Below are 15,016 nucleotides of genomic sequence, written 5' to 3' on the forward strand. Positions count from 1 at the left end.
CCTTTATTGTGCCCTTCAACTTTCACTGTTTCTAGACCTTTCTATAACGAAAAAGAACTATGCTTCAGAAATTCGCATTAAGTTTGGACGGTTCACTCGGAAAGGCGAGCCCAAAAGAGCTGCTCAGACTAGGGGGCGCCCAGTGTGGAGAAGGGCCCCCCCAGAGTGCACTGGCGGCCTGGCGCCCAGGGCAACCGCTCGCAGGGGCCGGTCCCCGCCAGTCAGGGGACCGCCGCTCACACCGGCAGCTCACGGGTCAGGTACAACATGGACAGCAACACTCACTAAAAGCCTGAAAAGTGCACAAAACCTTCAGCCAAGCACTCTTCCTTTTAGGGATGGATCTAAGGGAAGAACAAAGGATGTATACAACATCCAAGTTCGAAAGATGTTTACGACACCGTTCATCCTCAGCAGTGACGTGTCGTCCAGCAGAGGACGGGGTAAACAGCTAGGGCGTCACCACTAGGGACTGTCACACACTCACTGATGGTAATGGCGGAGAAACACATCCATTGGTCATGGGAACATTTTTTAACGTATTAGGTGCAAAGCAAGTACAAAACATGCCACACAGTACGTTGTGGGCACACACACTCCGTGGACCTGTGTGTGCGTAAAGAGAAAAAGTTTGACAAATAAGTACCAAATATGAAGAGTTAAGATCTAGTTTCATTTGGCTTACTGCCTTCTTCTAACAATCCTATCATGAACACGCAGGGCTTCTAACCACGAACGATAAAGAAGACAGCAGGCTGCCACAGGGCCAAGTACGCCAATGTTTCCAAAGGCCGGAAATCAATCAGACAACTGTCAGTACAGAGGTTATCAAATTCGTACGTATGAAAATCTGACCCAGCTCTTTACTTTAAAAAATAAAGTACAGGTATGTTAAAGGTAGCTTGCAAATTAATGAAAATCCAAATGCTGTAAGGCATGTTTGTAGACTGAGACGAAATGTTAAAAACTTGGTAAGTTAGATTCCACGTATAAAGGAAGAGTCATAAAAACAAGCCAGATTTCAGTGGGCTCAGCAGGAACATACCTTAAGCAATCAGATAAAATGGTAACGCAGACTTAAAAAAATTCAACGGGTACTTCGAAAAAAAATCCTCTAATCTGAACACGTCACAGGTTTAGACTAATATGCCCCATTAGTACCAATTTACGTACTTAGTAAAATCCCACAGAAATGAGACGGAGAGGCTGCTTGGTCTGGCCGTCAGTCAGCGTGCCCCGGCCCCCGCGGCCTGCTCCTCCTCCTTTCAGAACAAGTGTGCCGGCATACCCGAACCACACAGGGAAGGACACTTGGTCACGGGGCAACTTGCTGAAATGTAAACGGATCCCTTTGCGGTAACTCCTTTATGAAAAACAGGCCTTAGGAAAAAGTCCCCCAAGTCCAGATGGCATGAAATTCCTTGAAGATAAACCAGAAACTCAACAATCTCATATTTATTATGTTTTATATAGGCTCACATTATGCTTCCTATAAAGAAAGCAAGTTCGAACATGACTCTGGATCCAGAACTGTGTGGAACGTGGAAAGGAAGCCAGGAAGGCTCCTTCCGCAGAGGAACTGTCAGCTTACCGGGCGGCCTGACACAGGGCGTGGTCACAGCGTCGGCAGCTCTCCCGGCCGCACACCTGGGGCTCTGCCCACGCCCTTCCCACGAGCTCCAAGGTGCCCTTTGCCTCGTAGCCTCACCCCCTGCTGCCGTCCCGGGTCCCACTCAGCACCGGCCACCAGGATGCGACAGGTGTAGGGAGCGGGGGTGAAACCGTGCCCCGTCTCTCCGGGAGGCCAACTAGACCAGAGCGGGGACCAGGCTGAGCGCTGCACCCCAGGTCCCGGGGGAGTCAAGGCACTGGCCTAGGGCCTACAGACTAAAGCCCCAGGCACCGGGAGGACTGCCGTGTGCACGGCGAGGCCCAGAACTGCTGACACGGCAGTGAGCTCCCTGGAAGACAGAACAGGGCCCCACAGAAGAGCAAGGGGAAAGGAAGGTGTGCAATAACGCAGCCACCCAAGTTTCGGGGCTCCCTCTTACAGATTCTGAAGATGAAATCAGCACTTCAGAATTCTTGTTCTGAGGAACTCGTAAGATGCGTTAAGGTGACCGAGGACAACACGGGGCCCCCTCACTAAAGGCGTGTGGGGCGCCCTGCTGCAGACAAGGGCCACGGGACTTCCCAAAGCCCCAGCTACATGGATGTGCACGCCGGCTCCTCAAGGGGGCACCCACCGTGCGGTCTCTCCCACCGCGGTCACCCAGGCAGCGCATGGGGCTTGGGGGGCGTTAGGATGGACAGCACGTCACCCGCCAGAGCAGGGCACCCGACCTCTCTCCAGCACCCTACAGCCCCCGAGCTGGAGCGTCGGGCCCGCCACCCCCGCTCACAGAGGCTGAGCTCCCACGCAGAGGGCAGAAAGGCCCAGCGCCCAGGGAGCAGCCAGTGGGGTAAAGATAAAGATACACTTACCTGTCACTCTGTTTATTACAAAAATCATTCCTTATTTTGTCCACAATGGAAGTTCGGGGAAGGATGTTGGTTTTGTTTTTTTTCTTGGCATCATTTTCAACGACCACTATGAGCCAGTCCACGGAGCTATGAGCTTTCAGAATATTCTGCCACTTGGTAAGGTCGTCTTTGACTGTAGCTTTATACACTTCAGTATCCTAAAAATAAATAAGTCACCATGAAGGAAAGTTAATGAATGCCCTTCCGTCTAACAGCGCAATGTGTCTAACAGAGAATACATCAGCCACAGCACTTTGGCGCAGGGCGCTGGGGGCACTCTGGGCAGGCCCGGTGGCACCAAGGCAAGACAGCTCCCTCGTCATAGAGGAGGAGACTGAGAGCGAGCTCAGTAAACTGGCCACAGCAACACAGTCCGCTGGCCAAGCTGGGACTGGAAAACCCAGGTCTGCTTGGCCAGAGGCCTCACGCCCAAGAACCACGTTAACCGCAGCCGGGCACGGGCATGGGGCGAGGCCGCGCCTCTGCAGGAAGCCCAGGCTACCCCTGGGCAGTGTCCTCTGCGGCCCCCCAGAACCATTCTGACGCGAGGGCCACTCGCAGACCACAACAGGGGCAAGGAAAGAGCACAAGCTAGGGCTTCTGGGGAGTTGCTGTAATCCACAAGGGCTGAAGGGGGAACCATCCTGATCCTCAAAAGTCAATGCCACTTCGGACTCAGCGTCCCACACAGCAGCCTGCACAAAAGCCCATGAGCCTGCCTCCGACCACCCAGAAAGAAGTGGGAAGACAGAGCATCTCCCTGCTATCAGCCACCGTGGACAACTGCCCTTATGCTCCAGGATAATCTACTTAGCAGATCTGGAGTGAAAATCTAAAACCAAGATACTTAATTCATACCCAAATCAGGCATTTAAAAACCTTTGCAAACTATCATTTATAGCTACTGTTTAAATATTCATACCCACCCTTTTTTTAATAGAAAGATTCCTTGTTATCCTGCCCATGTTTTCTCTGGATTTTTTAGTCCCTCTTGAACATGCTAATGGGATCAATCCACGGATGAGAAATCTCCAATTCCATGCCCAGTCCCTCCTGCGGTTTAATTGGTAAGTGAAGAGTTCCAGAAGTGAGTACTTTTAATTTTTAGTCTGATTTTTAAAACTGCTATATCCTCAGTTTAAATTTAAAAATAAGTAGATATATGTGTGTGTGTATATATACAATAAAAATATATATATATAAAATAAAATATAAAATAAAAAATATATAAATATTTATATATATAAAATAAAGATATAAATTATACATATATATAAATATATATATAAAAAATAAAAAATATATATATAAAATATATAAAATAAAAATAAAACCTGGAAAGATCTTCTGCTGAAAAAACAAGGGGAAACCACCTTGTGAAGACGGATTTCCTGTGAGCTGCCCCCTCTGTACGGGCTGCCTCTACCTCCCCACACCACCGCCCTGTGGGGCTCTGGGGCCTACGTGCGCCAGGCCTGCAGAGTGAAACCAGAAGCCACAGACCACAGTGGGGTCTTTAAAATCACACCACAGGGCCCAGGGTCAGGGAGCCCGAAGGAGCAGAGAAGCCCCAGAAGGCCAGCCCCAGTGCTGGTGCCAAGCACCCTCTGCCGGGCCCCAGCCCCGGCTCCCAGCTCTCCAAGCCAGGGAGAGGCTGCCACCCCGAGCGGACACCAGCCCCCCTCTTGGGAACGCTCTGATTGCGGCAGAGACCTGGCAGAGCAACAGCAAGGCAGAGTCCCCCAAGTTCTGGTGAGGTGAGCAGCATGTCACGTAGGCCCTCACGCGACAGTGACAAAACCACGGATGTTACCAGAGACCCAGTGACTCTTGAGAAGAGCCCAAGCTGAGCCGGTGGGGCTGAGGGTGCCCGTCTCCAGGAAACAAAGCCAGCGGCAGGGGAGGTCAGAAGGTGCCCACAGGCAGCAATGAGGAGGGCACCAAGGCGGGGAGCGGCCCTGCCTGGGCACCAGAGCCACCCAGGGTAAGAAGGGCATCACGACACAAGGTGTGGAACTGCCAAGTGAGAGGATGAAGGACTGGGGGGCTGGCATGAGGTTTCAGAGGCCGAGAGGGGCAAAGAGGGCCTCCCTGTTGGGGTGACCTTCTCTGGGGTGTTGTGGATCAGCCGAGGTGAGGAGGGAAGTGATCCAATGTGGAGCCCCGAGGCAGGGAGGGGGCACCGAGCTGGGGGCAGGGCAGTGCGACAGCAGTGACAGAAGGGTCCCTGACCGCAGACCTACAGAGCACAGTGAGCGTCTCTTCTCCATGGAGAAGGAAGTCACAAAGGTGGACCAGGAGGACACGAGAGTCTCCCTGTGGTGCAGGGACTGGAATCGGACTGTGTGATGTGACACAGACACCTAGAGCAGAAATAAACGTAAATGTGCATGGGCGGACGGCACATGCACACGTCCACGGACTCCCCAGCTGTGCTGCCGCGCGGCCGGAACCAAAAACACATCTACTCTGGGGCTGGGTTCTCACACGATCCCGCACTAATACAAACCTGCGCTCCCAGGGCTCAGGCAGAGCAAGGACAGGTTGACCTGGCTCGTCTCGTGTCAGGGAGAGCTCAGAAAAGGAGGACATGTCAAAGGGTCACAGAAGCCAAATCTGGACAATATGAGCATTGAAATCAATGCCGGTAGGAAAGGATTACGCTCCCCAAACCAGAAGTCAGGGGGTGTCTACCGATATGGACCCACAAACAGGGCGGCCGCCTCCTGTGTGGCGACGGCCGAGGCAGGTGGTGGAAGGACATGACCATCTGAAGCACCCAAAACACAAAAGTGGGTGAGGAGAGCCTGCAAGGGGCCGGTGACTGCTTGGAGCTCCCAGCCCACAGTGCCGCAAGGGGCACTGAGGTCACGCCGGGCAGGTCCCCTGCACGGAGCAGACAGAGCACAGGGCCCTGGGAGCCAAGGACAGTTGACTTCACTGGAAGTCAGAGCTCGGAGGGTCCCCTGGAGTACTCAGGAGGGGGCTGACCGGCCCACAAGTGTAAGACCCAAAGCCAGGCAGAGACCCACCCAGACAGGACTCAATATCCACACGGGCTGGGATCAGGGGAGGCTGGAAACCTCCAAATCCCCAGAGCACTGGGTGGAGACCTCAGGAAGGAAGGGATAATTAGTCTTGGACTGACCACAGATTCAGATCCACAGATCATAAAAGTGATACCCAAAACGATCAGACTTAAGTAATTTAATGACACCAAGCGCAAATTCTCAAGGATCACAAAAATTTAAGCACCGAACGAAAAAACTCATGGCGCTTGGCGTCCCATAAAAAATTACCAGGCAGGCAAAGAACGTACGATCCATGATGAGTAGAAAATCCTATCAACAGAAGAGATGTAGTAATGACACAGATAATAGCAGCAGTAGACAAAACCATTAAAATACTCACTGTGACCACACTCCAAGTATTCAAGAAGATTCCATTGGAGGAAAGACTGACATGAAGCAGAGACGAAGATATTTTTAAAAGAAGGTAAAAACCCTTATGGATCTTCTGGAAATGAAAACCACGATGTCTAAAATGCCAAATACATTGAGTGGGAGGGATTAAGAGCAGAAACGATTAGGTAACTTGAAGACACAGAAGCAGAAACCACCCAAATGAGACAGAGAAAGACTGAGAAGCCAGCAACACAGTGTCACTGAGCTGTGGGACTTCCAGAGCCTAAGATGTGAGTAACTGAAGCCCCAGAGGAGAGGGGAAGAAGGGAGGAGGAGCACAACAAGTATCTGAAGAAAGAAGGACCAAAAATGTTTCGAATCTAAACCAGAACTACAAACCCACAAAGACTGAAACACGGGAGGCACAAGAAACAGGAAGGGAAGTACAGCAAGGCGTATCACAGATGGTTCAAAGCCAGTGACAAGGAAAAAAATCATAAATCACTGAAGGGGGACGGGGGAGGACACTTTAAATACAAAGTAACAAAGACAAGAACGAGAGACTCCTCCTGGGTCACGATGTAAACCAAGACAGTTGGAGGAGCATCTTTTTACCTGCTGGAAAGAGCGAACTGCCAGTCCAGAATCCTATATCCAGCAAAACACTTCGTAGAAGTCGAGGCCGCCTCAGACGCACAGGCGCTGGGACAACTCTCACCGCTCTAACCAGAGCCCTGGAAGGGGTGACTCAGAGGCCCACGTTCCTACCTCTGATCTCCACAACGCAACTGTTCAAAGCAAAAACAGGAACACCGTACTTCCGGATCCGTGACAAGACCAGTGCAAGGACACGAAGGTGCGCTCGCCCAGCCCGGGCTGAAGGAAGCATCTGCGATGCTGCAGACGTGCCCTAGAAACCTGGAAGCAACTACTAGCCTAACGCAGTTTTACTTTTAATTCTAAAATGCCCAGTATTATCTGCTTGCCCCAGAGACCTTTCCTTAATAATGATCAAAACTAAAGCAAAACGACAACAAAACACAGGCTTCCCATTAGAAAGTGTAATTTTAAGGAGGAAAAACCCTCATCCATAGTGTCTACAGAAAGTCTGTCTAGCACTGAAAACGCAAGACTTCTATGTAAAAAGCGCACATTACTAAGGGCATCAAAAAGGCGTAAAGAATGGAGAGACCACGTTCCTCGATAGGAAGATCTGTGATTATTAAAATTCTCCCCACATGAATCCCCAACTTATTCAAGGCGATCCCAATCAAAACACCTCCCGTCTTTCCCTTTCTCTTCTCAACGGCTATTCCGGCTCTGGGCTCTGGGCTCTGGGACAAACCGCTACAACACGCAGTGGTCGGAAACGTTCACTCTGCTCACCAACCTACGGCCCAGACAGGACCGGGCGCACAGCTCGCCTGCCGCACCCGCTGCGGCACTGGGTGTGTCTGCTGCCGGCGGCCTGTCGGCCAGGATCTGCTGCGACCGGGGCTGCATGGCCTCCTCAGGCGGCCTTCCCAGGTGGGCACTCGACTTCCTCCCAGAACGGTCGCTGGGCTCTGAAAGCCCGCATCCCCAGAGGGCCCCGGAGAAGATGCGTCACCTTTTACGACTTGATCTCCAAAGTCATGGTGCCCCTCCTCCCAGAAGCCCACTCAGATTCAACTGGAGGAAACACTGACCAGGCCTCTCCGTGGAGGAAGGTCACTGCCATGGAGAGAAGAACACGGGGTCTGGAATGTGCAGATACAATCGGTTTTGGAAAATAGTACCTGTACACCTAACAATCTGATGCTGAAGTTTATACGGAAGACAAAAACGTCTACTAGCCAAGGGATGTGTTTTAAAACAAAAGACATCAGGACACCTGGGTGGCTCAGTGGGCTAAAGCCTCCTTTGGCTCAGGTCATGATCTCAGGGTCCTGGGATCGAGCCCCGCATCGGGCTCTCTGCTCAGCGGGGAGCCTGCTTCCTCCTCTCTCTCTCTCTCTCTCTGCCTGCCTCTCTGCCTACTTGTGATCTCGGTCTATCAAATAAATAAATAAAATTTAAAAAAAAAAAAGACATCAATACATATGATAAACATGTAATAATTACACATCTGGTCCTGGCACAGAAGAGACGATGATCACAGAACATAATGCATACATGACACTGGTTTAAAATAAAGGTGAAATTTTCAGAAAGTAGAAAAGAAACAATTATGAAATGATGTTAGGCCAATGTGCTACCCAATTAAGACTATAAAATTAGACCTTAATGCTCCACACCACCTGCCACACACAGAAATAACCGAAGCTACACAGATCCAAATGTAAAACACAAATTCCAAAGTTCCTGAGAGAAATACAGGAGAAAACCCATTACCTCCTCCAGACAGACAAGGCTTCCTAAACAGGACACACTCTACTCAGAAACCATTCTTTAAAACGACCTATTTCACTCCAGAAAAGCTCTAATAGTCAGAACACCAACACACACTAGATACGTGAACTAGTCACACGAAACACAACTACAGACGTCACGAGAACACGAACACACCATAAGAACAGACTCTCGCACATACCGTGGGCCACAGACAGGTCAAGTGAACAAAACATTAAGATATGAATGTGTGACCCAACAGGTGGGTAGGGGCGCCCTTAGGCTCTGTATCTAGCATTACAGTCTAAAAAGCAGAGCAAGAACGTTCTGGAACACACAGAACATCCACAACGTCTGGTCCTTTCTCAGGTCACAGAGGAAAGGGAAGTTCCATAAAGCAGAAGTATTACACACAACATCCTAATCACAATGCAGTAAAACTAGGAATTTTAAAATACGAATTTTAAAGAATTTCTTTCTGGAAATTAAACAAATTTCATGTTAAACCGTTGGGTGAAAGGGGCACTACAGACTCAGAGCAGAGACTTGCTGAAAAATGAACACTGGGATTTCAATTCCTATCTCTAAAGACCTGCATCATTTACATTTAAAATGAAAACAAACGTATTCCAACTCAAAAAAAAAAAAAAAAATAGAAAAAGAACAAAGTAACCCTTAAGAAAGAGGAAGGAAATAAGAATGAAGGTGACAATATGTCAGAAGTAAAAACCCTGGTTCCTAGGGGAGAAAGAGTCCACAAACTACAATTAGCGGATTCAATCCAAGAAGAAGGGGAAAGTACAAAAACACAAAGAAGTACTGCCACAAGCGCATTTTAAAAGTGAATAAAAGACCCTGTGCACACCTTCACGACACTAAATTTTATAACTTAACTGAAATGTGTAATTTCTAAGAAAACTACAGTTAGCAAAACTGACAGATGGCTGTAAGAGACTCATTTCCAGGACGCCTGGGTGGCTCAGTGGGTTAAGCTGCTGCCTTCGGCTCAGGTCATGATCCCAGCGTCCTGGGATCGAGTCCCACATCGGGCTCCTTGCTCGTCAGGGAGCCTGCTTCTCCCTCTGCCTCTGCCTGCCATTCTGTCTGCCTGTGCTCGCTCTCTCTCCCTCTCTCTCTCTGACAAATAAATAAATAAAATCTTTAAAAAAAAAAAAAAAGAGAGAGACTCATTTCCATGAAAGGGACATAGAAAGTGATCAAGGAACTGTCCTGTAAGAAGGCACCAAGTCCAGATGGCTTTTTTTTTTTTTTAAGATTTTTATTTATTTATTTGACAGAGATCACAAGCAGGCAGAGAGGCAGGCAGAGAGAGAGGAGGAAGCAGGCTCCCTGCTGAGCAGAGAGCCCGATGCGGGGCTCGATCCCAGGACCCTGAGATCATGACCTGAGCCGAAGGCAGCGGCTTAACCCACTGAGCCACCCAGGCGCCCCAGTCCAGATGGTTTCACAGGAGAACACCATCAAACCTTGGAGACCAGACTGTTGTAGGGCTGCATAAATTGTCCCCAAAAATACGAAATAAATGAAAACTTCCAAGTTATATTTATGAAGCACATATAATATTGACATCTGAACCTGACAGAGACACAAAAAACGTTACAGACCAATCACTTGTGACCAAGATGGAAAAAAATCCTAAATTAGGTGAACAGACACCAAGACCACATTAAAAACTAGTAATTTGACCAAGTGGCATGTACAACAGGAAAGCAAGTCTGGTTCTTATTAATATAACCCGACGTATCAGTAAATTTAAGTGGGGAAAAACCCATACAATTATCTCCAGAGTCTGAAAAAGCTTTTCCAACAAAATTCTAGAATGTATTCCTAATAAAGATCCTTGAGGAAACAGGAAGGGCTGGACCCGCTCCCAAGCTCGTGCACGTTTCCCCCATCCTACAACGCCCCCTTGCTGGGCACACCCCGCGGGCGCCGCCACGGAGGCAGAACAAGGCAACGAGGCCCACCATTTCCACCGTTTAGCCACGGTTCAAACAGAGGAGACGGCCAGAGGCCCAGAACAGAGAAGGAAGAGCGGACATGACGGGAAACGCAGCGAAGCCCTAGACTCTGGGGCAGAGAGAACCGGCGGTAACACCAACTCGAGCAGAGCAACGCGCCAGGCTGACACGAAAGAAACCCAGAGCCTTCACACAAACACAGCAGCCAACTGAAGAGAAGGCGAGAGAGAGCCCCAGGCGGACATGAGGGGCTAAACAAGGACAACGCAGAGAAATAAACTTAAGCAGAAACACGAAAACTCTGCCATGAGGACGCACAGCCCTAAAACACTCCAGAAGGACACAGACGTGCACCGAGACAGGCCTCCCTCGCTTGGGGTCCGAACGTCTCCACAGCAGCAAGACGTTGTCTCTGTGCATGGGAATTCGTAAGCTCAACGCAGTCCCGACGAAAAGCCCAGAAAGTTCCGTCTGGAGCTCAGGAACTTGCTACTGACGTTCATACGGGGGAGGAAATGCGCAAGAGCCAGGGGAAAACCGTGAAAAGCCTGGGGCCGAGGGCGGCCTGGCCTGCCAGACGGGGCTGTGGACCGTTCGCCCCACGGCCTTCGCAGCTCTGTCCCGGCCGCAGGGCAGGAGCCACCACACAGAGCACAGATGTGCGGGTCGGGGACTGAGCAGGAAACAGCCACGGTGACGCTGTCCGAAGCCAGGGCCGAGGCCAGCCCGGACCGGCACTGCGCACAGCACAGAGCCTGGAGGACCGGGGCTCCCATCAGAGGCACAGGGTCAAGCCCCAGTCCCCAAGACACACGGCCTCCAGCACAGCTCCCGAAGGGCGGGCGGCTCACACAGGCCGCAGCGCTGGGGTGGCGGCTCTGGGAAGAGGAGGGCGACTCCAGGACGAGGGCGGCACAGGTGTGAGAGCCCAGGATCTCCTGCAGTGCCTGAGTCAGAGAAGTCCCTGAAAAGGACCCAAGGGCCGGTATGAAGTGACTCTCACTCTGAATCTGGGACGCGCTGAGATCACAGGAAGGACAACAGATGGCAAAGCGTGACAAGGCACAGAAAGCCACGCAGGCTCCTTCCAGAGGAGAACCCCGCGGAGCGGTGTTGGGGAGCTGGCTGCCGTCCTCTGAGACTGGGCCGGAACACTCACCACTGGTGCTCCGTCTACGTGGGGAAGCTGTGCCAGGAGCGGGTGAACCTCGGGGTCTTACTGTGGCCCCCCAAGCTTGTCAGCCGCAAGAGGAAACCGTGCCTGTAGCCCAGAGAAACCTCAGCCACACACCAAATCTGACATCCCCACCGAGGGGCCACCGCAGGCCTAGGACGGCTGTGCCTGGGCCTGGTCACGGGGCGGGCCCCTGGCTGAGGCCCGGGAACACGAATGGTGAGAGGGTTCTTGCTGCCACGTGACATGAGGCCCTCACTGGGCGGCTGCTCTTTGCATAAACACTACGGTTTGGGTTCTGCCAAACGCTGCTCTCCCTCCGGGAGTCTAGAGTTTTCATACGAGCCAGGCAGAGGGTGCCCACGTGCCTGAACCCTGACAAAAGTCCTGGGTGCTGACCTCTGACGAGCTCCCTGGCAAACAACAGGCCCCATGTGTGGCCACGCTGCGGGTGTAAGGCCACCACGCATGGCAGACTCGACTGGGAGAGGAACAAAGCGAAATCCGCCAAGGCAGAAAAGTCCAGAAGTAAGTTAAGCTTCCAGTCCTTTCTCTAAATCACACCACACCGTTTCTGCACACTCAGATTCCGGGGCGGATCACAACACACAACGATCCGTGTATGCCGGGCACCGCTAAGACAGGAAGGAATGACCCCGGCACGGTCTCTCAGCGCACGACAGAACTCTGTCAAGAGTGACAAGCCTCTGTCTGGGTTCATAAACACACAACGACACAGTACAAGTAAGGTCCCTGGACGTTTTGGCCATGGAGGGCCTGCTCTGGGGGCACGACAGCAAGGAAGCAGGGCGGTCCCCGGCCTCAGAAAGCCCATGAACCAGCAGAGACCCACAGGGAGAATGAAGTTGAGCGGCCACCATGACAGTGAACATCCGGGGTTTGGAAAACCGACTGGGAGGAAACACTAACAATCCCAAGAGGCCAGGAGGTCACAGGGAGGTCCCAGGAACGCACGACACAGCAGGTGAGTTGTACCCGGTGGCTACCCAGAAGGCGACACACGGGCCCAGAGCAGAGGCGTGGAGGGACAAAGCCACCGGGCATGTGACGGAGGAAGGGGAAAAAGAGGCACCACGCAGAGACCATTAAAAGGTCACACTGAAGCATCACAGTTGTCTGAACAAAAAGCTAGACTGGGGGATTCGCGACCCTATTCTAAGACGCTTCCGGTCCTTTCCTCGCCCCTGCGCATACTTACGCAGCAGTCCGTCCAGTAAACGTGAAGGAAGGGGAAGGTGAGCAGGGCTTTGTTTCCTTCTTTGGGCAGCAGCTCCTCTTTGAACTGAACAAAGTTAGATTCTAGGTGAATCATCTTTGGAGCCCGGCCATAGGACCTACAAACAATTTTTAAAACGTCACTAAGAAAAATGACTACAGAGGGCCAGCAGAAAGAAAAGGGGGGGGAAATCCAACAATAATTGCATCATATCCACGAATGCAAAAGTACATATACGGCATTAATCCTGAATTATGATGATAATACTCTGTCCAAAAGGATTCGGACATTATCTGAGCATGGCGCGTAGTTATGTGTCAAAGCTCCGTCCCCATGGAGACTTTCGCGTTACTCAGTGACACGAGCACAGCAATACCCTGCTGAACCGGGGCCATGTGCGACAACACAGACGGCTGAGAACAATGGTAATACTCGGGGTAGTATCTCAATTACTGAATCTCTAAGTCACTATAAAAAAAAATGGTTCCCAAATGTCAAAAGCGCAGTTTGAAGATAGGAAAGCTTTAAACCACACAAATCCTTTTACGAACACCTTTATGACCCAAAACAGAGCCGCCCGCCACCTCCTGCGGGAGGAACATGGAGAGAGCCCGCTGCCCTCGGCCCCCCAAGGGAGGGACACAGAGAGAGCCCCCGGCTGCCGACCTCTGATCTACGGCGTGGCTATTTCATTACCTTCTAAAGCGTACGTTCGCCTCCACGTATCTTTCCTCCACACTTGTATTTTCCACTTCTAGTAACTGTGTCTCTGGCACATCTCTAAGCTGGATTCTAGTATTTTTTTCGTCCCATCTAGTGACTAGCCATATTTAACACGATTACGCGGGCGCTTGAACCTGCGTACTTTCTGTTTTCAGGCTCTTTCCCCTGTCCTTTGTGAGACTAATCAAGTTTTTTTTTTCCATCCTTTTTCTCTGCTGGTTTGAAAGTTTCGCCGTCTATTTCTATTCTGCTGTTGGTTACAGTTTTATTTTTAACATGCATGAACTTAAATGTTTCTTTTAAAGCCCACAGGAAGTGTCTACCCTCTCCCTGAAGCAGACAAGTGCACTTCCTCCTCTCCGCCTTCTTCCCCACATCTAAAATGTTGGACTTACTTTTTGAAAGGACTGACAGCTTAAGTGAGCGAAGTATCTTTATGACTTGTTTGCCGGCAACCGCTTCCTTCCTCTGAATTCTGGGAGCATTTTCCTTGCTGGGGCGCTGTGTCCTTTCACTGTTTCAGGGCAGTGAGGCTTGTGACCGCACCTGACTTCTCAGCCACCTGCCGGTCACGGCAGGCACCGAGCGCAGCGTGAGAACGCCCCTCCGGACGACACAGGGGAAGCTCCGAGTGGCCAAAAGTCACGCACCCCAGGGCCCCCATGGCTCCCAGGCCCCCGACGAACAAAGCCGTCAGCCCAGCCTCAGCAGGGCCCCAGGCCCACAGGCAGGGCAGGGGCGGACTCGGCGCTCCCTTCGGCCCACGCGGTGCGGCAGCGCACCTCGAGGCTGGAAGGCGTTTGCCATCAGTGCTTTGAGAAGGGCCGGCTCTGCGGCTGCATCTTCCACGTTGTCGGGACCTCAGATCTGGTTTCCTTTTATTTTCCTGACATGGCCTCTGGTTTGCTGCGTTTTGCTTTCAGTCCAGGGGACTTTCCGTGGGCGCCAGCAAGCCCCTGATTCGCCTCTGGGAAAACCCTGACCTTTGTTGCTCGGATCCTGCCTGTCGCCCCTTCTCTGTCCTCCGCTCTGAAACTTCCGGCTGTGCCCCACATCTCGGGGTGTCCCTGCGCCCCCATATGCAGCTCTGGGCCCCCGTCCCCTGCACGAGGGGGCAGGGCTTCGCAGCTCCGTCTTCCCACTCCCCAACGTGATCTCCTCCGTACAGCCATTCGCCGCACTGAGGACAATCTCGGCTTCGAGCTTAGGTCCGGGGTCTCCTCAATTAACCGCACATTCTGATCACAGCCACATGCACCTGCTGTAACATGTCAAACAGTGTCAAAAGGCCATTCTCTCTCTCTCTCTCTCTCTCTCTCTCTCTCTCTCACACACACACACACACACACACACACAGCTGCCTACCCCAGTCTCCTCTGGTCCCCTCCTGTACTAGTTTTCCTAGAGCTACTCTGACAAGTTACCACAAACCCAAAGGCTTAAAACGGTATTAACTGGGGCGCCTGGGTGGCTCCCAGGGTAGGTTAAGCCTCTGCCTTCAACTTGGGTCATGATCCCAGGGTCCTGGGATCGAGCCCTGCATCGGGCTCTCTGCTCGGCGGGGAGCCTGCTTCCCCGTCTCTCTCTGCCTGCCTCTCTGCCT

The 15,016-nt window shown here is 51.6% G+C and overlaps 1 protein-coding gene across 5 annotated transcripts in view; it reads right to left on the reverse strand.

The window, feature by feature from the left end:
• TRAPPC10 (trafficking protein particle complex subunit 10) overlaps positions 1-15,016 on the reverse strand; it is a 76,477-nt gene that overhangs the window by 39,250 nt on the left and 22,211 nt on the right. For 3 of the 5 annotated variants that reach the window (XM_047718684.1, XM_047718694.1, XM_047718705.1), the window contains 2 exons: positions 12,673-12,808; positions 2,485-2,681 (listed from right to left, as the gene is read on the reverse strand). In XM_047718684.1, coding sequence (XP_047574640.1) covers positions 2,485-2,681; positions 12,673-12,808 — 333 coding nt within the window. The remainder of the gene's footprint in view (positions 1-2,484; positions 2,682-12,672; positions 12,809-15,016) is intronic. The other 2 variants (XM_047718724.1, XM_047718716.1) reach the window with 1 other exon arrangement.

The sequence above is a fragment of the Lutra lutra genome, chromosome 1, assembly GCF_902655055.1.
Source record: "Lutra lutra chromosome 1, mLutLut1.2, whole genome shotgun sequence".
NCBI lineage: Eukaryota > Metazoa > Chordata > Mammalia > Carnivora > Mustelidae > Lutra > Lutra lutra.